The sequence below is a fragment of the Seriola aureovittata genome, chromosome 1 (assembly GCF_021018895.1).
Source record: "Seriola aureovittata isolate HTS-2021-v1 ecotype China chromosome 1, ASM2101889v1, whole genome shotgun sequence".
NCBI classification, from domain to species: domain Eukaryota; kingdom Metazoa; phylum Chordata; class Actinopteri; order Carangiformes; family Carangidae; genus Seriola; species Seriola aureovittata.
This window is the reverse complement of record NC_079364.1, coordinates 21,172,743-21,198,748: the sequence shown is the minus strand read 5'-3', so window position 1 is coordinate 21,198,748 and position 26,006 is coordinate 21,172,743. Positions and strand designations below refer to the sequence as shown.

Here is a 26,006-nt window from a genome sequence, read left to right as displayed (position 1 = left end):
AACATCAGCGTCATAAGGCATAAAAAATAAATTGTAATAGTTTATTTAGGCATAAAAAAAGTCATAGTAACGCATAAAAACCCCATTGTATAGTAATAAAAAACACCACAGTACAGTAAGACATAAAAAAGGCCATAGGGCCTATAAGGCATAAAAATGTCAGTAAGACATTAAACAGTCATAGTATAATAAGGCATAAAAAAGTCATAATATAGTAAGGCATAAAAACTTCATAAAAGGCATAAAAAAAAGTCGTATTAGCCACAGTCACATTTCAAGTCTTCTTTTATTTATCCTCCTTTTTATGTTTACTCCTGACAGCAACCTGACTGCTTGCCCACATAAGAAAGAGTGAGCTTGCTAGTTAACGCTAGTTAACATGGTTAAATAACATCAGTTGACATTTTTCTGGTGATGTTCGGTACCACTGTGATATTCTCTCATGACACAAGCCTTCAGATAGCCCCGCCCTTTCCTGTCAATTAAATGCTGGCATTCTTAAATCAATTATTTTGGAGATATAGCCTCCTGGTGGCAACATTAAGATGATCTAATATGAATTCACTCCAAACATAGTGTGAATGAGTTCACTGAAATATTGGTGGGAACAATTCTGTCCTCCCAAAATATTTGTAGGACATGTCCCTACCGTTCATATGCAAACCCATGCCCTTGGTTTCAGCTAGGATGCCAATTTATTTTATGTCACAATTGTAAGTATTACAATATTACACATACTATACTTGGTTCAAATTAGATGGATAAATATCATGCTGGTATAATTGATCAAAACATTTTTAAAATTTGGAGCACAAATAAACTTTTGAGTATTGCCACCATTCACGTTTAGAGTGATTGGTTAAGTTCTGTGTTTGAAAACAGACACAAACACACAGGAATTTTAAAACATCTGTACATTTATACAATTAAAAGGCATACAAAGCTGTACATTTGTTGGATTTGTGTTTCTGCGCAAGCATAATTGAAATCATCCTACTGTCTATGGAGCATAAAGCATAAAAAGTATTCTACATCTAAACAAGAAACGCCTTGTGATCACTGAAAATAAGTACTTTTTTTTTTTTACATAATACAAATCTGACAAAATATGTTCAAAATATTCCATATGTAAAACACACAAGCAAAAGAAACCTCCCTTCCCTATAAAAATGTTTGTTGCCAAAAATCGGCTACTATTGCACACAAACGATTGTGTCAAACATTTCAAAAGCTTCTCATGTTGTGTGCACCTTGCAAGGAAGTTTTCAGAACACTGGAATATTGCAGCAAGTCCAAAACAGATACATTTTCAAACACATACAGTATGAAAATATACAAAAGCAGTACCTGCAGTTACTCTATCTAATGAATTTCTTCAAAGGGTAAAAAAATGCATTTTGTCTCCAATATACTGTAAATCAAGATATGTCTATGAAGAGTCTGTCAAGAAGCGTAGAAGATGATTCCTTTCAGCTTTTCAATCCCCACACACCGTTACAATCAAAAAATAGGTATTTCTTATTTATCACACAAATGTCTTTTAAAATATTAGCTGTCAAGTGTTTTATGTGTTTGCATTTACAATTAGTAAAAGTAAATAGCGCCATTCTATTTACAGAATTTCATGTGAGGTTTACTGAAAAGCCTCCTGAAAAATCCTTCATGCTTCCTGAATAATCTTTTGCTTACTCACAGAGTAACATGCATGTGTCTGTCTGGATGCTAGGCTCGAGGCAGCCTACAACTGGACCAAACCTCAAAATCCTATTTGTGTGTGTATGCGCGCAGTCATGGGTAATGACAAATGTTTCATATTCCCTCCACTAAGTTTACACATGTTAATCTACTAACCGCTTTACATGTTAGACTATAATGCATATCCTACTCTGTCCATTCCCAGTGAGTGAGTAAGTACATTCAACAAAACACATTGCAACACATTTCTTCTACTTCTCTTTGGCATTTCAACCCCGACTGTGACTACTTGTAGCCCACTGTATACACATTTTACACATGTTCCAGTCATATATGTTTTCCGGTCAGGAAGAAGAGCGGTCGGTCCTCTTTGGCGTTGGCAGTCTGGAATTCGTCGCTGAGCCTGAACCTCCATTCCTCCTCCAGCTCCAGCCTGCCCACCGTCTGCCTCAACGAGCTACGATCTGCACTGATGACACACAGAGTCGCACCTACAGGGAGGCAGACAGGAGGGAGAGGGATAGAGACTTTAGCTATGATATAAAAATCAAACTGACTTTAGGAGTCAAGGCATAATTCACTTTTTATTTTTAATATAAAGACCACATATTTATACTTGTCCGAGACTTTCTATATTACTACTTTCTATCTATAGAAGATACATCGAAAGTCATTGCTTTATTTGAATGTTTTGAAGAAGAGTGTCTTTTCTTTCTTTTTTGCTATAATGCTATTTTCCTTTGTGCTGTAAAGCAATTAGACAAATGTTGCCGTGTCAAATGCAGTACAGCTGCTGTTAGAGGTGCCAACCTCTTGGTCTTGGTGATGTCTATTAATAATTATGCTACTGAGTCAAAATGAGTTTGGAACTGTTTTTTATTTATTTTTTTGGCATTTTTGACTTTATTTAGGAGACAGTAGAAATACAGATAGGATATAAGGATGTGAGGAGAGAGGGGTGTGACATGCAACAAGGTCCCTGGCCAGAATTTAACCAACAGTGTGGCAGCATTATCTTATGCATAAACTACTCAGCCACAGGACACTGGTGTAGTGTTTGTTTTTGTCACTAAAATGCCATGTCACACTTCTAGCCATTCAGAATGATATCTAAGATCTCATGTACAGCCTACTCAGGGCAGTACATGTTGTCTTATATACATCATTTTGTATGTGTCACATATTACACGTATTTTTCTGCCGTCTGCATTTCATCTGCTCTTGTACCTTTGAGGAAGCTGAACTTCTTGAGGAACCCAGGAGTCACAAAGGAGTCAGCAAAACAGAGGAGAAGGCCGCTGAACAGTAGCCCTGTGGTGCTGATGTTGACAGAGTGAGGTCTGGAGCTCACAAAACACACCGTCACCTGCAGGAGGAAAGAAGAGTGAGACTTTTATAAAGTGTATTTTGGAATTTATGGGTACATGAACTTATACCTGAGTTTAGAGGTTAATAATCTACCACAAAAAAAGAGGCTGTGATTCCGTCTCGTGTATGTCGTTTTATGTCTGTTTATCCACGCGCTCTATGTGTGTGAATGTGTGTCTGTGTGTGTGTGTCTGTGTGTGTGTGTATGTGTGTGTGTGTGTGTGTTTGTGTGTGTTTGTGTGTGTGTGTGTGTGTGTGTGTGTGTGTGTGTGTGTGTGTGCACGCGTGCTGTGTACCTCAGGTCCCAGGTTGAGGTAACAGTCCACAGACAGTACAGGGTGTGTGTAGTTCTTGGTGCTGAGTGGAAACAGCTTCTGGCTGGTGTGTTGGAGGTATTTTTCCAGGAGGAGCTGAGCTGGTGTAGCCAAGAACAGGTGCTTGCTGTCTGGGGCACAGATGTACTGCGAAGGCCCCACAGAGGTGGGGACATCTGTCATCTGAAGAAATTTAAAATTTTTGTTTAATAACATGGGTATATACATTAATGGATATAAATTGATGAAAAATGTATTAAAAAAAAGCTTGAATAAAACATTCATCACTGTATAGTGTTTTTATGTAAAATTCAGACAAGTGCTTGGTCCTGTGTAGCTACAATGATTATGTTTACGATGATATGAAGCATTGCTCATTAATGTGGATTTGTGTTTTCTTCAACATCTACCTTGGTCTTGATAATAAACGTCCTGTAACCTCCTATGGCAATCTGCTTCTTCATGACGCTGAAACTGTTAAACCTGCAGACGAGCAGTCCGGCACTGTGCAGCCTCAGGGTGAAGTCCACATCGTGACAGGTGAAGCGGTTTTGATCGTACTGTATGTTCTGACTCCGGTCCACATTGAGGAGGAGGAAGTCATGAAGGTGACCTCTGGAGAAGGGCTCCCTCTGTTTATTACCTGGTGAAACAAGCACAAATTTACTCAGAAAAGTCTGTTTTACATTCTGCTTTATTACAAATCAATTTTACATGTTTCTCATTGTGATTCATAAAATAGCTAAAGATTCTAGTGAACATCAAATTTTAAAATAACTTAAAGTGTGTGAGTTAAAAAGGATTACACTGATCCTGTCAGCCTAAGCTTTACAGGTACATCATTTCAACAGGAAGCTACTGGAAAATGCCCAGTCATTCCCAGCCTTGAGGCTCAATATTACTGGTTATCTGAGGCTACACATGGTTTCAAGGAGATATAGCTTGGAACCAGACATACAGCTTTAAAAATCTGTCAAATCTGTATTGTAAACATCCACGAGGAGATGAAGACATAACAATCTGTATCTGCAGCTGAGATCTGAGGCATCTACATCAAGTACAATCTGCCTAAAACCTTTGAAGGCAGTTTTATGACCATACATTGTTTTGTTGTTTTGTTTTTTTTACATATCTAGTGCAGTCCAGTACAACAGTCTTGCATTTGGTACTACCTTAGTGTATTTATTTACTGTTAGTTTGTATAGTATTTACAAAGAAATTCTGTAAAACTGTTTGTTGAATTGTTGACTTTGTGACCCCTGACCTGTGACTCCACGGCTGCTCCACTTCCTGATCCCACACAGCCCATAGTGGGCCAGGTCCGGACAGGCCTCCATGTGCTGTAAGACCTGCTTCAGTGACACTGCGTGCTCTGCTGGGCCACTAAAAACAACGACAAGCAAAGAGTAGCTATGTTAATAACAGCTCACAATGGTTAAACATATATGTACTACTAATACAAGCAACATCTATTTTATCTTTCTCTATTTTTAATAGAAATAAAGGTTTGTATGTACTTGCGTGCGTCGAGGTCTACTGTGTTCCACATAACACAGGAGTCATCAGCCAGGATGATGAAGGGCCAAACGTCACCCGCCGGGCCCCCTCCCTCCAACCGACGACTGCGCTCCAGCTCCAAGTTGTGATATGAAAGCTCTTTAATCAGGAAGTGAGCAGCACCTGCAAAAGAGCCATGATCTGTTAATAAAGGGGCTATAAGATCAACAGTGTGCACTGAAATTTCGTTTTGTCTTTGTGAGATTGCCCTGCATGACTGTATTGGAAATATAATTAATTTAAGGAATTCCTAAATACAAATCAATAGTATCAGTAACAAACCTATCCCAGCTCCATTGAAGACAGTGGGCAGCACCAGCATGATGTGGTTGGGCCAGTACTTTTTATAGACGGCCATCTCATACTCTTTGACCACCAAAATATGTAGATGTGAGGCTCCATCCATAGCATGATACAGGTTGAACAGACCATGCTCATGACGGCCGGTGGTTGGAGTGAAGATTGGACTCTTGATGCTGTCTGGGCTCTGGAAAAGTGAAAAAATAATCAAAATAACTTCTTTGAAACCCAACTGGTGCCGTAAATTTGTCTTTGCTTGTAGGCGAGATCAATCATTCCAAGCAATATCTCCTCAGGTAAGAATCTCATGTACATATATTTTTATAAAAATAAATAGGAAGCACTTGTAATCCATTTTCGCCAAAAACATAGTGTGGCCTGTAGCACCACCTTGTGGAACAACCAAGATGTTGCACTGTGCTTAACCATGAAAATCACTGTTTTAAGGCAATACGAAAATTTAAAACTAAAACCACACATCATTCCTACTTAATTCCAATTTCTGTTTCAGTGTCCATTTTGGCACATTTACTGTCAGGGCACAAAGACGGACCCTCAAAAACTACTATTACCATCACTACCGGTTGTGGTGCTGAAAATATAAGTTTATACTACTGCTGGATTATTAGTCACTCTGAATATCAGCTGCTGGAAATGCTAATAGTTTCAGATTCAGTGGTTCCTGTTTCACTGACGAAAGACTTACCCAATCTGAAGTGAGTGGCAGCCGCATGCTCTCCAGCTGGCCTCCTGGTTGGCTGAAGCTGAAGTAGTGCTCTTTAGACTTTGGGATGATGAAGTAGAGCTGGATCTCTTCCCCAAGCAGCAGATGTGTGAATGTGAAGGCATGCAGTGTTGACTCATACATCTGCGTAATGATTTGAGACCACTGTCACATTTAAATCTTGAAAGCAGTTTGAGGGTTATTTATCAGACTCTGAGTTTGTATGTGTTATGCTGACCTGGTATCTGGGGTTGAAGCCCAAGTACTGATGACACTGTTCACAGTGATGATAGGTATTGTAGGCGGCATATTTAGACAGCTTAATCCTCGATGTTCGCCTACGTAGGTACACTTCCTCCTGACGCACAGGGTTTCCTTGGGAATACAACAGAGGAAAGGACAGATAAGGACTATAGCACGATATTAAGGGAAAAACATTTAGAGAAGATGAATGTTCTGTGAATACAGAAGTGATTGTGTTTTAATACATTGACTTGTGTGTCAGTGTATTTTCTGACTATGCTTACCCTCAGCACTGGGTCTATAACCAGGGCAATACACAGCACTGATATCATCATATTTGGGGTCATGGATGGTGTAGTCAAAGGGCATTGTCCTCATAATGTCTGGGTTGGGCCAGGGAGCATTGGGTGGATGGTACTGCACCCCCTCTGCCTGGGCACCTAAATACACGACATATTAACAAGTGTATGCATTAGATAAAGTCTGACAATCATAAGATCTTGATGATAAAACATGACAATAAGAGTAAAACACTGAAAGAGAGGAAAGGTTTGGGGAAACTGTAGGGAACAGAAAAAGAATTAAGTTGTGTGTTTACTCTGGTCTCTATAATTTACATGCTGTAGGTGAGAAATGGTGGCTTCTGCTGCAAATATACTGACTGTAGTTGATGTCTTCTTCATCATAGATATCCACCTCCATCAACCTTATGAGCATCCGAGACAGAATACCAAGGAAGTGCAGGTATGCTCCTGTCTTACCCACCTGTCCAAGGAAATAATAAAGTGAAAAGAGTGAAAATACACAGTATAAAATGAGCTGAAGTAAGAGAAAGAAATAAAGAAAGAAAATACCTGTGGGGGTCCACTGAGCAGCAGCCTGCGAGGGTGAAAGTTGTCACTTCGTCCTTCTGTGCGATTGCTGCTGTCCATGTGGTAGGAGCGAGGGACCGTCCACTGGCGATAATACAGTGACTGTTCTGTACATGTCATCATCTTACTCAGCAAGGGCCTGCACGCAAAAGGCATTGTACATAATTGCACTTCTCTTAGAACGACTTTTATTGAGAAACTTTACTGCTTTTCTGAACAGACAAAAGGTAAAAGGTGAAATTAACCCTCTAGTAGTTTTTTAATTTGTAGGATCAGACTACACGAGGCTATAAAAAATATATATTAAACTGTGAAATAGAAAAATTATATTCTGCACTTTGTATGACCTGGTTTGACTTTTGTGTGACCTGGCTTTGTATATCCCTCAATGTGAATCTTTTCCACATGCATGCTCCTTATCTGGTAATGTCCGGTACAAACTGAGTAGTTTGTCCTTGAACACACATCTGCTTCTTGGCAGTTAGACAGTCAGGATGGCACCCAGAATTGTTCACACACATACACACACCTTGACCCTGCCTCCTTCTTTCTTTTTTTCTATAAAGTTCATGTACACTCTTTGTTCGATATCAGTCTGCAATTGCACTGTGTGACTGTACACTGATCCTTTGCAAAGCTCTTATTAAAATATATAAAGACAACTTGATCATTTTGTCAACTGTTCATTTTCAGATTTCCACCACATCACTTTTACCTGAAGCTGCTTGCCCATGCGACAGACATGTGTGGCAGGAATGAGGTACATCGTGGAAGCCCGCTGCTGTCACTGGCTGTGATAATGTCGTAGAGGGCACGAGGGAGGAGCACAGATGGCGGGCGACTCACTCCCCGCGCCCAGGAGCAGCTCAGGTGAGGAGAGGAGGCTCGGGGGGACAAGGAGCCAGAGGAGGTGGATTTGGAGTGTTGGTGACGAGACTGGGCGGGGGGAAGTGGCTGAGATTGAGGGTTGGGTGGTGGCATCTGGGAGAGGGACTGATGCTGGGGAAGTGTTTGAGTGTAAGTTTGGGAATTTGTTTGAGACAACGGCTGGTTTTGACTCTGAATTTGGGATTGTGGCTGTAGCTGGGAGATTGGTTGGCCCTGGGAATAACTTTGAACTTGAGGTTGGGTTTGGTGTTGTGGTGTAGATTGAGGATATGGAAAAGACTGAGTTGAGGTCTGGGAATGACATTGAGTCTGTGAGGGAGATTGCATGGTGTCCATGGTCCCTCTCTGGACATTTGGAGAGGTGGTGCTTTGGGCAGGGAAGGGATCTGCAGTTCCACTGTCTGGGCATGACTGGAGCTGCTGACTGGATGACAGAGGGGAGTCCCCTGGACATGGAGAATTATAAGAAAACAATACATCAGACACCAAATCGGGTGAGATCTCCCTTCAATCAGCAACTGAACATCTCACACATTTTAAAATCTCAAAGAACAGTTCATGTTCATATGGATCTCATCTCACCGTTCTCCTGTCCCTCTTCCTCCTCATTGTCAGTGCTGCTGAGTTTTTCAGCATCACTCTCCAGTAGGTCACTTCCTGGGCCGGGGTTGTGTGGGGGTCGTGACTCTGACCTCACTAGATAAGCAGCCAGTCCAAGCTCTTGTTCGAGTGTGGTTCGCTGAAGGTAAGAGCAGCTTATCACCCGAAGGTCACAGTACTTCAGTGACCTGTAGGTAGAGGTAATTCACATGACATTCATTACAACCCTATTTTTTCCTGTAGTAACACTTGGGAACAAAGGGTCAGGGTTTTAAGTCAAAAGTTAGGGAGATAAGATCAGAGCTTGGTGTGTGTACCTGGGCAGTGATTCTCCCAGGGGCTCAGCTCCTGACAGGATCAGGATGCAGGGAAGGGCCTCCAGCTCCAAGTAGGTACAAGGAACCCAGTCAGAATCCTGGATCTTCAGCCAAGTCTGCATGACACACAAACACAAGCACAGAAAGCATACATGTTATACAGTCAGTCAGGGTCTTTCATTTCACCACCTGTAGGCTTATCTATCCATAAAATGATTGATCCTGTATTTCATATTATGAACTACTCTCCCACCTTGATCTGATCAGTGAATGTCTGTCCAACATTCAGAGCTTGGTTTGGATTTCCAAGTATGATTTCAAAACTCTCCTCCAGACCCAGCTGTCTCCGCACTCTGGACAGCCGTCGATGGGCCCATGCAGCGAGAGCCAAAGAGGGGATCCTGAGCAGGACCATGTGACCATGGTGGGCGGGGCATTGCTGGGCAGCAGTGAGTAGGGATTGTACAATCTCCAGGGTCTCCACAGAGGTGTGTTTGTGGAGATTGTGAGAGCTGCCGATTCTGCCGGATGCAGCCATCAGAGCTACGCAGTAGTGCTGGATCAGGACTGTAGTCCGGATCACAGCACTGTGCAGCTTAGGGAACCTGAGAGAGAGAGGGAGATTTAAGGGCTTCTTGAAGCATTTTGTGTAAAGTAATTTAAACTGGTTTGTGAAGTGTAGGGCGTAAATTAAGCATATGCGTTTGAGAGCTACCTTTCTTCCAAGGCAGATGCCATGCTTTCAAAGGAGGAATCATAACGCATCAAAGGCAGGCTGCTCCCTGAGCGAGTCGACTCTAGAAGCTCTGACACACCAAAGTAACGCGTCCTCTCATGATACAGGTCCACATCCTACAAACACAGACACAGAAACAACATGTTATGGGTACACGCACATTAAAGTGACTAAAGTGCAAACTCTCAATTCAATCATTGGTGTCAATCTCCAAATACGTGCTGCTAATGTATGTTATAGTACTAAAAGCAGAGTGTGTATCACACAGAGTTGAATCTTACATTACTGAATGCAGAGGGCCAGTGGATCTCGTTGTAGGGGCTGATGCGGGTGTACTGTGTCTGAAGAGCGAAGGGGAAGGAGGTGACGTGGAGAATTAGGATGTTTGGAGCATCTCTGACCTGTCGGGAGTTTAAAAGCTGGTCCACCAGACCCACACCACTGTCTGAGCTGCTGTAGGATGCACTGAGAGAGACACAGAGAGTAAACACCTTTGATTGTTTAGCTGATACTCTTGTTGTACAGGGTTGTAGTGCTGGAACAACAACAGTGGAACAATAACAACGAAACATTAATCACTCATATTTTTCTTTTTCCTTCATAACATACCTCCTAATGTCCCAGTGGGCATGGTCATGGACCAGGATGTAGAGTGTGTAGGAGTTGCTGTGAGCTTCCTGAATGAGGTTGTCAATTCGTGCCTGGGCGCTCTGGTCCATCTTGACCACGTAACGCTCAGCATCCCGTTGAGACACACACTCCTGGTCTAAACTCCCAAGCTCCTGAAGGACACCTGAGATACACAGAGAAAGAGAGAGAGAGAGAGAGGCCAAGTCCACATCAGAATACACCATGTTGTTGGACACACACACTCTCTCTTTTAGATATACAAGGGGAATTCAGAAATGCAGCTGCTGACAAACACAAGGTCTATGTGACTAACCGGAGCTCCAGAGGTGGAGCACAGTCTGTTGAAATGTGACCTCGGAGGGTGGGACCAGTATGAGGAAGCTGACCCTGTCAAAGGAGCCAAGGTCCAGGTTCTGTGTGCTGGAGTCTGCTATAGCACAAACATGGGACAGCAGCTTTCTAGCCACTGCCAGCTGGATGGGACGAACCTCCCGCCACTCTACGGAGTATTCTGCACACACACAAACTCAAATCATACTCAATCAAAGATTTTTTTTTTTTTTTTTTTAAAGCGATAGATAGTGAAGTGAGAGAGAGACAGGAATGTCAGGGAGAGAGAGAGGGGATGACATGCAGCAAAGGGCCACGGGCCGGATTCGAACCCACAGCCGCTGCGGCTGGACCTAAGCCCATGTGGCACACTCTCCACCAGGTGAGCCACCGAGGCGCCCCAACCAAGGATTTTTTTTAAACACTGTCATTGTCCTGGTCTCAAGCAAGATGTTACACTGTGCTTAACCAGACTCTGTGTGTTCCCTCACAAGCAAATGTAATTTCAGGTTCCACGTTCAACAGTAAATCAAATTGACCCAGGAAGAGTTGCAGTAGCATGAAATATGACACTGCATAAATTACAGCTGTGGTTACCTGACGTGACCTGAACATGAAAGTAGAAATTGCAGTATACACTTCAGCCTATGTGTGTCTTACCTGAACAAGTGTCTTTGGGACTTGAAGCTCTCTCTTTGGCACTGGGTGAGTCTTTTGAACACTGTGTGACTGAGTCTTTTGGACTGTGTGTGTTTTTGAGACTTTTGTCTTCAGTTGATTCCTGACTGCTGGATGGAGGAGATGGCTCGTTGCTGTCCACGGTGGCCCTGTCCAAGAGGGAATCCATGTCACCATCTGAGAGACAGAAAGCCACACAACATGTTGATGAATTATGACTAAAACACAGTGAATACTATACTGCCCACACAAATGTGCATGTGAATCAACAGGTGGGCACAGTCAGTCACACCTTGTCCGAGTGAATTGCAGAAGTGGATGAGATCCTGGGCAACACCAGTGGTGAGCTGGTGGTTGATTTCTTTCAGGCCCTCATTGGGAGAATACATACTCTCTGCTAAGGCACGACATTGATGTTTGCCTGAAACAAATACAAAAATACACAGAATTAAAATCATCCAAGAATGTAATATTCTTTACATCTAATTCTCAAGACTTTACATGCATATAAAAACACAGCTCCCACCTGTGACTACCACACAGGACTGTGTTTCTTGTCCCGGTGAAGTGACAATAATGACCACATAGTTGGTGTTTTCAAGCCGTCCTTCCATTAACCGTCTGAATGTTTGTTGGAGGCCTTGAGCCAAAGATTTGATCTGCTCCCCTAACACGACCACGCCCTCTCCACATGACGACGCAGCCAGCTGGGCGAGCCAGGGAAGCTGGCTGGGGGTCAGGGGTTGTTGGCTCTGGGGAGGTAAACAGAGGTACTGGGGGAGCCCAGGCAGGGTGGAGGGGGTCTGGAGACAGGGTTAAAAGTCTTTAAAATGTAGAGGACAGCAATGACTGTAGAAATGAATACTTTGCTGTGCTAATAAGTTTCATGTGAAGGGAAACAGAATAATGCTTTCTGTTATCCCCTTAATGCCAGGATTATAATATTCATTAATGCATTTGCTTATTTCTATTTTTAATTTTCTTTCTCCTCTCAGATGTCCTGTCTAACCTCTAAGCCATAGTGTCTCCCTTGGGTGGCAGGTGTTTGAGGCTGCTGGTACTGTCTTATCTCACTGAGGTGAGACTCCCTCCATGACCTCATGAATATCTGCTCCAAGTCCTCAATCAGGGGCACTTGGTCAGGGCCTTGGAAATAAAGGTGGGAGACAAAGAAATTGTTACATTTTTTAGTCAAAAGATTATACAGTGGTTACAGTTAAATATGAATAGTATATAGTATATAAAATAGTATTGCAAAATAAAATAAAAAACACCTCAATTTGTTTCATAAAGTAAATCACATGATATGAAGAATGGATCACTGAAGTTCTACTGAACTGTGTATGATTACAGACTTTAGTCTGGAGGAGGGTTTTAAACTCACCTAGCTGAACAAGGTAGTAAACTGTGAGTAGAATCTGCATCTCAGTGGACAGTGGCTGAATGGGTGATGGTCCATAGTGCTGGTAGACTCTGGGGAGTGTCTGGGAGCTCAGGTAACAACTCTGCAGCAGAGAACTAACAAGCACTTCACTGACATTGCCCGTCAGCTGAGGGAGTGGGCCATGACCTGTGCCAATGAGGTAGACAGATAAAACGGATGAACATATGGCAGCATCTGTTGGTTGTTTGTAGCTCGGGTGGTAGATTTGATCTTAAGGCAATTCTTTCAGCTGAGCCCCTCCCTCCTCCGAAAGCTTGACTGATGGTTGGATGGAAAAATGAACATTATGAAATTATGTAATAACAAACAATTACAAACAATGCAATCAGGCAATAGTATCTCTAGCAAAAAAAAACAAACAACCAAAAACATTTTATATTTTGTTGTTCACAGGTGTAATGTGTTTGTTTCCGTAACAGTACAAAAGTTGTACACTGCAACTAACTCAAACCGAGACAAGTTGCTGTACAGGATGAAGTGGTGGGAAATCCCAGCCCTATCTATTCCCAAGAGAGACTAGGATAATAGCAGGGATGGGGACATGTGATGAAAGGAACAAAGAGCAGTCAAATTGGAAGAAAATACAGGAAATGACTAAATGATAACACCAAGTGAAAACAGAAAGGGGAAAAGGATGAAAGTACATACACGACATATAAGAAGTGATTGAGGCCTAGAAGATAGAAAGGGAAGGTGGATGAGTTGACAGGTGACACAAAGGGGTGAAAAGAGTGGAGGGGAGGGGATGAGGGGAGGACAGAAAGGCTGAGAAACAGCCTTCGGCATTGGCTGACCTCTAACCTGTGAGGCGAGGCGAGCTAAAATGACCATCTGTCAGGTGGTTACTGAGAGCCTCACCTGTTCACCTGCTTGAGAACATCCAGTACTGACAGCTGGGTGGATACTGATCACCATACACCAGCTAGTCAATAAGGAATCTGACTGATTAGTAGTACAAATAATCATGTGCAGATGTAGTCTACCACTGCATGTACTGTACTATAGGTGTGGCAGTGTATAGTTTTGTGTGTCAGTTTTGGCATTTTATCACTCTAAATAATTAATACAATTAATCATCTAACCTTTGAAGATGACAGGTTGAAGTCTGCAGGTGTGGAGCAGCTCATCAGGCACTGTTACAGACAGCCCTGGGGGAGAAAGTGGGGTTGAGGACCCCTGTGATGAACTCAGTGGGGCAGCAGTCTCTGGATATAGTAGATGAAGGAGCACAGAAATACATTTACATTTGAAAACACACACAAACACATCAAGAAGCACACAACTATCTTGTTGACAAATTTAGCATTAAATAAACATCATTCACTCATATGTTTCTCCCTTTATAATTTACTGTATGTATCTTCTCATATGTTTTACCCGGTCTGGCTCCATTTGTTAGAGCAGAGGACATGGATAATGTTGATAAGGCCGATGAAGATAGTGGTGTCTTCACAGTGCTCTCTGGCAGACTGTTGGCAGATGACTCAGGCGACCAGCCCTTGTGCCTCTTTTTTGGGGGTCCAGCATTTGCATGTGGCCCTGGAGTATAAAAAACAAGAATACATCATGTGTTAGCTTTTATTTGTTTTCAATGTAGAAACTGATCTTGATGTCAAGATCACATTTTTTCTCATTTTGTATATTATAGTTTCAATTTAAATACATTTCAAGATTATAAGTACATAAGCATTTTTTTTTCTGTTTTTCAACTTGTCACTGCAATTTCATTTGTTGAGTTGTTTTTTTTCCTATTTCAGTGTCACATTTTTTCTACAACTCAGATTGAAACTGAGCTTGTAAGGAATCATTTCTTATTTTGAATAAGAGTCACTTTTCCAGTAACCCACTAATCAACAGCATATTCAGTAAATTATTTTTTTAGGATGGACTTGTGTTGATACAGTAGTGGAAAACAGTTGTATTTTAGTCATACATTAATTAACCTGACTCTTCCTCTTTCTCTCAACTGTCTGTTGAAATGCAGTAATGGGGAGACACATAAAAGGTCCACTTGTTAAAAGGGCCATGAAAAAAACACAACACCGACAGGAAGGAAGCATTTCATTCAGTGAGAAAGCAGGAAAAAAGACTGAGACAGAGCGAATTTTACAACCCTGGTTTATAGAGGTGACAGACTGAGGGAGAGGGAGGGAGAAAGACAGAAAGACAGACAGAGGAGAAAAGAAGGAGGGAGACATTTAGTGCCCCACATGTTGGCAAATGAAAGAAGGGAAAACAAAGGACAACCCCCGACAAACAATGCAGTTGGCTGGCTCCTGTATAGCAGGGTATAGCACACACACACACACACACACACGCTGTTGGTGATTGGAGCTCTCCCTTTCAGAGGTGTGAAGAAACCCAGGGGAGGGGCTTAATGACAACAGATACAAACTGACCATGTTTACATACTCACCAAAAGCAAGATTAGAGTGAAAAACCAGGTTAAAGTAGGAAATCAGATAGTAATGCAATATATAAGCTACAATATAAAAAGCCCAGTTTACATGCAGCTAGTTGGTGGGGTATCAGATTTTTCCCCCTAATCAATACCGTAGTTTTGAAGAGTACTGGCATATTTCACAGATTAAATTATTGTATTAGAAGTGAATGTTGAGGAACCTATTTTGGGATATTTAAAATTGGCCTTAGGAAATAGATCTTATGTGCTTGTGTATAAGGAGTAATAATGAGGAATATCTCTAGCCTGCAAAAATATTGTTGGTATAATTTTTATGCAATAATGACAACAGATATTCTTGCTGTTGGGTTTGAACATTGGTCATATTTTGGGTGGAGTTTAAACCCTGCTAATGATGTGTTCAAGTGTCATGCACCCTCACAGGGTTTTCTTACTCATTACTCTTACATTAATTGTTATTAAGTATAACTCAGTTGACATAACAAAAAAAAATATTGTCAAATAAACTGCCATGTCTACATGTCTTTCTTGATGATAAATGGATTACAAAGTTATAGTCACCAGTGCACATATAATACCTGTAACTGAGGGTCTCCCGGGCCCTGATTGATGTAAAGGCGGCTGGGTGATGGAGGGAACAGCATGGTTGCCATTTGTCAGTGAGTGGGGACCGTCAGCTACTTGTGGCAGACCAGTTGGGTCCACATGTGATCCTGCTGTATGCAGACAGAGAAAGAAAATGGCATTAATAACATTAATTAGTGTGGCACAATATAAATATCACTGTGATAATTCTTTATGGCTTTTGTATTCTGTTACTGCTAGTATTGGTGAAACACAGAGGTGTGTTTACAATCATTGTGCTGCTGGTAAACTAGATGGTGTAGTCTGAAACCATAAAAATACTGTTTTCTGTTACCTGGGTAGCTGCCAAGTGTGTGTGATGCCAGGCTTGGTGGCTGTTCATCCGATGTCACGTGGCCCTCTGGGAGGCTGGACCCCAACTGCCTGATCCTGCCATCTGAAACACCCACAAACACACAAACTAAGTATTCTGATATCAAAGAAGAAGGAAACTTGTCTTTGCGTGTGTGTTTCTGGATATATGTTAATTAAGTGAAAACAACAGAAGCACTGAGAGGATACAATATCGACAGGATTAGTGTCCTTTAACACAGGCCTTTATACCTGGTGTCGTCCTTTCAAACCATTTTAATCTATTAGGTTACCTCCAGGCAGTATACACTCTGTTTTCTCACCTTTCACTTGTCCTTCAGGCTTTACTACCCATCCATCTGGTCAGACATGTATACTCACACACTTAGACTTTTTTAGGTGAACACAGGGCCTAAATTAGACACATTGTGCTTGTGAACTGGTGAAAGCCCAGCCTTTGACCTCTCAGTCAAACCATTTATTCATGTTTTCCCGGTCTGTTTCATTTTAATTATTCATTCTTCAAAAATGACCACAACTACATTATGTTTTCTTCCAAACTGTGGCAATAATGCAGGGAAGGCAGAGTATGATTAACACCTGACTCTTCCCAGCATGCATACATATAAGCAGCCTTTTCGGTTAATCTAACTCATCCATATAGCCATCTGAAGGAGGTTTTTCATTTGTAGTCTCCAACACCATCACCAGGCTGCTGCAAAATAATAATAAATGTCTGTGTTCTTGCCCACAGAAAACATAACCCTTAAAACACTTTGCAACATTTTCTTTCTGTATTATACTAGAATGCTATTTATCTTGGGCTGCAGCAAAGTCCCCATAATCAAAGTTGTTGGAAAATGCATCAACATCCATATTTTAAACCAATGTATTGTTTTTTTTTCTAAAACATTTCAATTCATTAAAACAAATGTGTTTCTTTAATAACAATATATTAAGTAAAGTCAATACGGTGTTTGTAAGTTTTACTATTGCAACATAGCCAGCATTAGCAATAACAGCTGTTTACTGGCCAGTCTTGGCAAGAGCTTCATCCATCATTGCATTTACAAGACTAGACCTTATAAAACAGCCTCTGAGCGGTGCTTATTCTTCAGGGCAGGCTGGACACTACAGTGACTCGGTATCAGAAAGTGACGAGACAGTCCAACCTTGCTGGGGCTAGCTGGTTAGCATACTAACCTCAGTAGAATAAAAGAAGTGATAGAAAAAGAAGCAAAACAAGAGGGTTGCTTTCCACCGCTAGAGACGGCTCTTGATGAGTAAAGGAATGAAGTTTGACGCTGAACTTGCAACAATTCCTCTAGGTTGGTAAGTAAAAAGCTGTTAAAGCTAACGTAGGCTATGTAGAAATGACAAAATTGGCTAAAAATGGCTAAAACAGTCGTTAGCCCAATAATTGTCAGCCTCCCCTCCACTGCTAAGCCATGAGTAATCAGCTATGTTTAACAACAAGCCCTAATACACCCACTGATAACATATAATAGTGGATTCCTCCTTACACCACCCTGTTTCCACATATTCTCCAGGTGGTGCATCTCAAGCTATAGTGACTGATCAATTTTGTGTGCCCAGTACATGCATCCCAGTACATTATCAAATGGGTCCACCAATGCCTCTTGTTAGCTTCCATGTATACAGTCTACTATTGATTATGCTATTGATTCTCTGGGTTTTTTTATTACATGTGTTGCATTCAAGCTGAAATCAAAACGAACCACATTTAGAATCACCTGCCAAATGCAACACATGTATCCATCTCTTACCGTGTCCTCTCCAGCAGATGGAAGCTCCTTTGACCAGCACGCCCTGGTTGTTTCGGTACAGATGGTACTTCAAGTGCTTCTGTTTCTTGGGCTGGGTGCTGAGCTTCAGGTTAATGTGGTTGGAGAACTCTGTGAAGTAACGAAAGCCTTTCTCTCCACAGCCCATACAGTTCCCTGAGAAGCCTGGGGGAAGCACACACACAGAAAAGGTATGTTTACTAGACAATGTATTTTAGGTGTTTTTAGAGTGTCACACATGTAACTGACTGGATAATGTCACAAATGCATCACAGTACAAGTGTGTTTTTTTCAGCCTTGAACATTTGACATTTTGAAGAACTTTTCATTTTTCAACAAACAGCAATGATATTTTCCTGTGTTCGTCTCCAGCCTCACCCAGCAGTGCGTTGCGACCCCGTTCATCCGGCAGGAAGCGGCGATCCACAGCACACACCAGCAGCGTCTCAGGGAGGGAGGGGGACTTTATCGCAACCAACATGAACCCAGGGGGCACATCCAAGGGATCTGATGCCAGCGAGGACAGACGCAGGTCCCTGCCCGCCTGACAGAAACCTGTGGGAGGGAAAAGACAATTTCTCTTTGACTTTTAAATTAATTTGCTTTATTACAGCATAAATAAGATGAATAATAAGATATGTGACCCTTTTATGAGCAACGGTATGTGTATGTGTACAAACCATCTGTGGTGCAGCATCCCTCTGGTGGGGGCTTCATCTGGTATGGTATTGGGGGGCTGTTAGACTCTGAGCCATCTTCATCATCCTCATCATCATTCTCTGTACGGCCTGTTGAGGACGTACAGAAAAAAACATGCAACGTTGTAAACAAGAGTGAAAAACAGAGACAGATTTAACAGAGTGTAAGTGAATAGCAAAGGTGTTGAAAGGATCTTTTTAAAAGTTTTTAAGTGTGCATCTTAGCAGGAGCTGCAAGCTGATTTTGCTTTTAGTTATGCTACTGAACGTCATTAAAAAGCAATTTGAGACACAGATGCCAGGATTCAAACTGGAGATATTTTTAGGAAATGATTACAGTGCCTGACTCAATATCCATGCAACCCACCATCATGTGCCAGGGGCTGCTCTGTCTCAAGGTATAGCTGCGAAAAGACTGGTCGGGGAACTACAGTGTTCGACCTCAGTGATGCCTCAATGGAGTTATGGAGAACCTCCTCAAAGCGCGTGGTCCGCAGCTGGCCTGCATATGAGTTCCCCATTGGTGTCCTGCAAAATTAAGAAGACACGTTCAAGCTGACGGTGCTTTGCTTGTGTTTATATAAACCATTTACTAAACTCCCAATAGGTTTCCCCAGTTAAACATTTACTGCATTTAAATTCACAAGTCTTTCTGCTATGCGATATGGTTTAGTATTAAAGTAGTGTCAGCTTCAGCATTAAAAAGAAACAAGAAATCAGCATCTATCCTAGTGATATCTGTAAATATGGAGAAAGGGGTAATAGAAAAAAAACTGCCACAGAAAAAAAGGATTATGTTTCTGATAACAGACACAATACATTGAAAGTTTGTTGGGTACATTTGTTGAAGCCCTCTGACAGTAAGAACTTATTAAGTATTAGTATTAAGTCTAAGCAACAAACGCACATATAGATAATAAATATGAGCAGGCCCAAACACTGAAATCTACAGAAGCACACAGGCCCACACACACATAAACAGTGGTTACTAGTGGATGGCATCTGTCCAGACAGCATGCCATAAAATCAGCTTTACTGACAGTGTCAGGATACCCTGACCTAGACTCCACTCCCTCTCTGTTTTTCTACTTTCTCTCTCTCTGCACAGCTCTCTCTCTCTCTTGTTTTCTCCCTGGTTCGCCTCTCTCCTCTGCTCTGAAACAGATGAAAATCCCCACAGAAAAAGGAATTCTTGCATGCAGTTTTTCAAAATGTGTTTGTGATATTGTATCAACTAGTTATTTAATTTTAAATTCTTATTGTTCTTAAAAAGCGTGTTAAAGAATGACAGAACATGTGAAAAATTCATCACTTTCAAATTCTTTTGAAAAATGCACTTAATGGGACTGATGTTTATTTGTAATTTTGTCCTACAAGACACCTCACTCACTACTGTTGAGATTTCACTGAAATATGCAGAGTTATGCATCTCACTGCTGCCATGTGTATTTTCAAAATTACATTCACTGCTTGTATGTAAGATAAAACACTGAATTAATATGTAATAAAGACTGACCGAAGTTTGTGTCTGAACCAAAGATGTGTTGTGCAGCAAACAAACTGGGTCAGTGAAGAAGAAAATAACAAGGTTGGATTGTTAACACCAACTTAATCCCCCTTATCTAAACCTTTGACTGTCCATATGCTGGTAACTACACACACACACACACGCACAAGAGACTACACATGGACTACACACTACTACAAGCTGGTCGCATGAGACCGATTGTCGAGTCCGAAACCGGCAGGTCAGCATGATAAAAAGACTGGCCTGTCAGATTACAGACTTAAAGCTGTCTGTGTCATGCACAGGTTGGTCAACAGCTAAGTCCAAGAGAATATTAGCAAATTACACCCCATGATGCATTATATTACAAAGTCAGACATTACATCTGTAAAATTCAAAATTTTTTACATTTGTTATTTAATTTTAAAGTTAAGAGTTTTTTAAAGTTAAGATTTTTTTGTCATCATTCTGCAAGAAACAGCTTAACAGGGTACAATGAGGCAGAGGGAATATGAGCCTAATATCTCCTTTTTCAACCAAAAATCTTTTTGGCTGTTCTACATAGCTAGTTGTTCTTTACCCAGCTTATGTCCCACAACCCACTGTTAGTACTATAACACAGGATATAAATACAGTATGTAGGTCCCCTCAGCTGACCTCTCGGGTGAACCAAGTAGCTAAGTGTAATCATATTTTCTTGGCCCCATTCTGTGGTCCATTACCTATAGGTACATTGTCTAAAAGTGTGAAATTAAAATCCCATGTTATATATATAAAAACAAAACTTTTTATTTTAATGAAAGACAACTGAATTTATTCATTCTTTCAATCACAGCATCTATATTTTAATTAATTCATTTTAATTTTAATTCAGTGCATGCATGGACAATGAAGCCAAGAAATTAGCACGGCCATCCTCTCATCCTCTAAAGTAAGAGATAATATTAGCAATGCTTGCTAGAAATGATCTAATCAACCAATTTTGTCACACACACTCTCTCTCTCTCTCACACACACACACGCACGCACGTACGCAAACACACATACACACACACACACACACACACACACACACACACCTTACCAGCCACCTTCTCCTTGCATGCTTTCATATGTAAAGAAGCAGTGCAGACTTTTAATGCTTTGCACCACTTTGCAGAGAGACAGAGGGTGGGAGACAAAAAGCCCTGTCATAACACAGCCGGCACTGAGAGGAAGTAATCACACCTTCTACCAAAGAGCAGACTGATCTTTTTACAACCAGAGAAAGAGGAGACAGGGAGGGAAACAGGGAAGAGATGAAAGCAGAGGTGTATTCCACCTTTTATTGAATCCTAACCAAAACCTTAACTTCTGACCAACTGTTAGTACTGTAGGTCTAAATCTGAAGCTGTTTTATATTCTTTTGTTGCATGGCTACTATTGCTCTACTTAATGGAGGTAGGCTTAAAAATAAATACATGGTCTCATAGCTACTTTGTAGAGAAAACAGTTTTTCTGTCAAATTTTTATTTGAATCATTGTTGCATAACATCAAAGACAGAATTTTCTGCACGTACTGAGGAAACAGCAGATGCAGGTATGTGTGTTTACTCTTATGTCAACCAATGTGCTTAAAAATCTAAGAGCTGTAAGGGAGCAGATGAAGGATCCTCCCACTGTGATTTTCATTATTCAGTCCAAATGCTCATCTCCATCTTTAATCCCCAGCTGCAAATGTGCTCCTAAAGTATTAGGGTGAATTTATTTCTAAGAAATATCTGTTCCTAACAAAACATGAGAGACCTGTGGGAAATAATAGAAAACATGTCGCAGAGATGACAGAAATAAGCACTAAGTAAAACTTTTAAGGAAGCTTTATTGATCTTTTCTCCTCCCATCTCCCCCTCCTTCTTCTCTCCCTGACGTGGAGGTGGGAGATCCTTTCATCTCCCTCCTCCTCTTCTTCTCTTTCTGTCTTTCACCCTGGGGAGAGAGACACTATTGTGGTGTTTTATGACCCCTTGGATCCCCCCTCCCACCACTACCACCACCACCCTCAAACACACAACCTCACACATTCAAACCTGTAGTTAGGATGCCTTTAAGCTCTGACCCCCAATGCACAGATTTTGTTACCAAACCATAGTTTTTTAACGCAATGAACAACACTTTTAAAAGGTTCTTATGTTTTTGTTTTGTTTTTTCAGGATGCCAATGATTCACTGTTAAATTGAAGTAGCTGATCCATGAAAAAAAACTAAGAATGACACCTATCATTGTTAACCTTTTATGAATCAGTGGACATTTTGAGGTAAAATGATTTGTTGGCATCTTACTGACAAAAACAATTAACAAAAATAATAAATAATTTGTATAGACAAAGAGTTAGGAAGAGATGCACTGGGTAATGTGCCTACACACATCAGCATCATCATACATCATGTCCTGTCCAGCTCATTGCTAATATATGCAAACACACATATAAGCTCTCTGCTTTGAGGGCATGGATGTATTAGTTTGAGGGATGTCTCATGACCACAAGGTCAAAGGTGAGCACAGATAACAATGTTTAAGTAAGACTTTGATGTGGCCTATAATTCTGATACACACACACACACACACACACAAACCTATGCAGATGCACACACACTCATGTGCACCCACATACACGCTCTCCCATGGGCTCTGGCTCAGTGCACACAAAAGGCTTGTCTTGAGGGGTGAAAGGTCGTCCTGGGAGAGGTCAGATAAGAACCCCAGGCTCTTTCTCTGTTGGCCAGGCCCACATACCAGTCGTACACACACACAAACAAATGCAGCATCCCTGCTATTCTTTCTTTCTGTTCAGTCTGACAAGCAGGGTTGCCGTCTCTAACCTCCACTCTGGCACCTCCAACAGCAGCTCATATTACACACACACACACACACACACACACACACACACACAGACATGCACGGTTAAGTGAGTGCATGCATACAAATATGGCCGACAGTGTGCATGCAAAAACACTAACAGAAACTGTTGTTGAGTGGTAGTGTAATGTTTGTGACTGGGTGTTTGTGCATGTGTGTGCGGAAAGACACACAGAGAAAGAGAGAGAGAGAGAGACAGAGAGAGAGAGAGAGAGAGAGATAACACAGAAGAATGTCGAGCAGTGTCAGCTGGTCAGTGCAGCATCTCTTTCAGCCCTGAACAGTAGAGTTAAAAGAGAAAAACCTCCAGCTTTGCAGATGCTCTGTGAGCGCTGACCCCCAGCCAAACACATATGCAAAGGGATGTCAGTTGTACACACACACACACACACACACACACAGAAGTGGACCCCTCAGATGGGCTCATCACTGACCAGTGACCCACAGCAAATGCTCTCATTCACAGTTTGCTCAACAGACACTGGGTCGATAGCCAACCAGCCAACTGGCCAACTGCTCAAGCAACCCCTCAGACAGCCGTTCAACTATTCATACAATCATTCATCCACACATTGAGTTGCTCAGCTCACACACTCAGCCAATCAGTCAGCTAAGCCAAAACACGGAAGTTCCAATCACTGACATTACCCAACTAATCATTTATGAACAATGATTTTTCATCTTATAAACACCCATATATAAACTTGCCATCTTCACAATGTCAGTTTGTCCAGTATGTTATAACAACAAAATATTGTCAGCTGTGCACTACAGTGAGACAATACAAGCAGACAAACAGTATGTCTTCTGCAGGACACGGACTGGGTGTGTCTGCATACTGTACAGTACACTATCTGCTTGGGTTTGCATAAAGAAATGGTTGGAAGGCACAACAAAGCTCCAACTCCCTCAATATTGTATGTCTGCTCAGCCTAGTTGCTTTGCTATCTTGCTCCACGTCCTTGAGCAGATTTTTTCCTTCTGCTCTCTCTATCTCGCATGACTCCTGGGGAACTTGTGTTGTCTACAGGCATGCAAATTTGGCTGAAACGGCACCTTAGTTGGGGTTTTTAACATTTTGGCTGCAGGATATATCACAAACTCTCTCTCTCCTGCACATACTGTAAATGCGCAACAACAAACTGCAGCAACTCTATTTCTCTTTCCCTGTTTATTCAAGTTTCTGGCACAAAACACTAAAACACCAGGGCCAATAGAATATGTTTATGAAACAATTGACAAAAGACCTATTATAAAAATGTATCAACAAATATTCTTTACTAATTTCCAGGACACCAATTGATCTGCTGAAACAACTTTTTAGAAAAAAAGAGAAAGTTATATGTGGAACAGACTCGGGTTCATCTTGCAGTACCAAGTTATTTCTGGTAAACAGCACACTAGAAGTTTACAAAAAAAAAAAAAAAAAAAAAAATCTAATGTTACTTAGGAGGAACACAGTGACACACACTGGAAGAGCTGTAAACTTTTCAATGAAAGGTTTTTGGTGGCAGCTAAAATTGTTGGTATAAATATGAATATTAATTAATTTAAAAGCTGAATTTAGAATATTATTTCAGGCCCGTAACATTTTTCAGACCAGGCACAGTATGAGATGGAGGAATCATGTATTGTTATTGAGAAAGTTACACAATCATGAAGCCTCGCATGTTACCAGTTAACAACAAGTTAACAAGGGTTTGAGAAAATGCACAGCCAAACGAAGGAAAAACGAGTAGATAAAACTGGTTTACATGATTCCCTAACTCCATGTAACCACAGGTTTTCCAGCAGAATAGTCCAACTATAGAGCTAAGAGCCACAGCTACACAGTTTGAACCCTGCTGAAACATTGTTAGTAGTGTTTATTTCCTAACTGCATCAGCACCAACTGCGCAGACAGTGAAGGTCAGCTTTTCATCATCATCAAGCCACACAAGGTAATGTGCTCTACCTGCAGGAAATACCGTAAAACCAGAAACTCGAAAACAAATGCTGGAAGGACTTACCTTTACGATTCAGCGGGACAAGCCCGGTAACTAGTCTTCATAGAAAGCCTGCAAGTTGATCCAACGTGCTTTTACCATGCCTCCGGCACGAGACCAACGTTGGAACTGCGTGTCGCGCGTGTCAACATCCTTGATCCTCAGCGGGGAAAGGTCCCTCCCCTCTTCCTCCATGTTAATGGTACGGTCCGAGCGATGGTCAGCTCCTTCTTTACCATTAACTGCATTTTTTTTTTTACTCATTTGTCTGTTCAAAGGTAATGTTATATCATATCTTTGTTGTCATTTTATGATTAAAATAACAGGCAAAAATACAACTATAAACGATACATCAGATAATCTGACAACACCTCAAAAAATAGTAAGTCTAATCAATGGCCCACATCAACTATGACAGTCAGATGGAGTCAGTGGGCTGAGGTGTTTTTGATGTTCATAGCTACTTTTTAACCCTCGATCTCCCTTCTTCCTGGGCCTGAGCAGACATGAATGATTGATCCGATTATTGAGATCAAAAGGACTAGAGCTGCATTAATTAATCAATTAGTCCACAGAGCATTGATTGGCAACAGTGTTGAAAACCAATTGACTATTTCAGTCATTTTTCAAGGAAAATGCTGAATATTCCCTGGTCCCAGCTTCTAATCTAACAAAGATTACTTTGGGCTGTGGGAAATTATAATGACATTTATTCACCATTTCCTGATTTTTTTTTTGAGACAAAATAATTGATCAAGTAGAGAAGTAGAGTAAACAATTGGCAGATTAAATGGTAGGCTGATAAAAATCTTTAGTTGCAGACCTACAAGGGACCAAATTATGTAATCGAAAGTAAATCCTGTATATTCCTTCTTGTATTCTTCACTTCTAAGAGTTAAAAGTGAATCAGACATGCACGGCCACCGGTAGAGAAGTGTCTAAAATAAGTGTCAGTGTCATCCAAGTTACAGTAATTAATAACTATTTAGACTAAACTATTTTAGAGCAGGTCAGACAGCTTACTGTGTTTTTTTAATGAAATATGAGCTATATGAATGTGAG

The 26,006-nt window shown here is 41.2% G+C and overlaps 1 protein-coding gene across 1 annotated transcript; it reads right to left on the bottom strand.

Moving 5' to 3' along the window:
* greb1 (growth regulating estrogen receptor binding 1) lies at positions 1-25,149 on the bottom strand. Its single transcript, XM_056384768.1, has 34 exons — positions 24,969-25,149; positions 18,925-19,085; positions 18,540-18,647; positions 18,238-18,414; positions 17,842-18,024; positions 16,038-16,139; positions 15,697-15,834; positions 14,074-14,235; positions 13,779-13,901; positions 12,637-12,822; positions 12,262-12,398; positions 11,779-12,055; positions 11,545-11,673; positions 11,235-11,429; positions 10,558-10,755; positions 10,224-10,407; positions 9,896-10,079; positions 9,594-9,730; positions 9,132-9,483; positions 8,879-8,994; positions 8,544-8,749; positions 7,789-8,407; positions 7,056-7,212; positions 6,864-6,966; positions 6,486-6,641; positions 6,197-6,333; positions 5,941-6,102; positions 5,217-5,421; positions 4,895-5,057; positions 4,642-4,760; positions 3,788-4,020; positions 3,360-3,560; positions 2,923-3,061; positions 1-2,186 (listed from the first exon to the last, which is right to left on the bottom strand). Exons 2-34 carry the CDS (start codon positions 19,076-19,078, stop codon positions 2,023-2,025), a joined length of 6,006 nt encoding a protein of 2,001 aa, XP_056240743.1. The 5' UTR covers positions 19,079-19,085; positions 24,969-25,149; the 3' UTR covers positions 1-2,022.
* Positions 25,150-26,006: the final 857 nt, after the last annotated feature.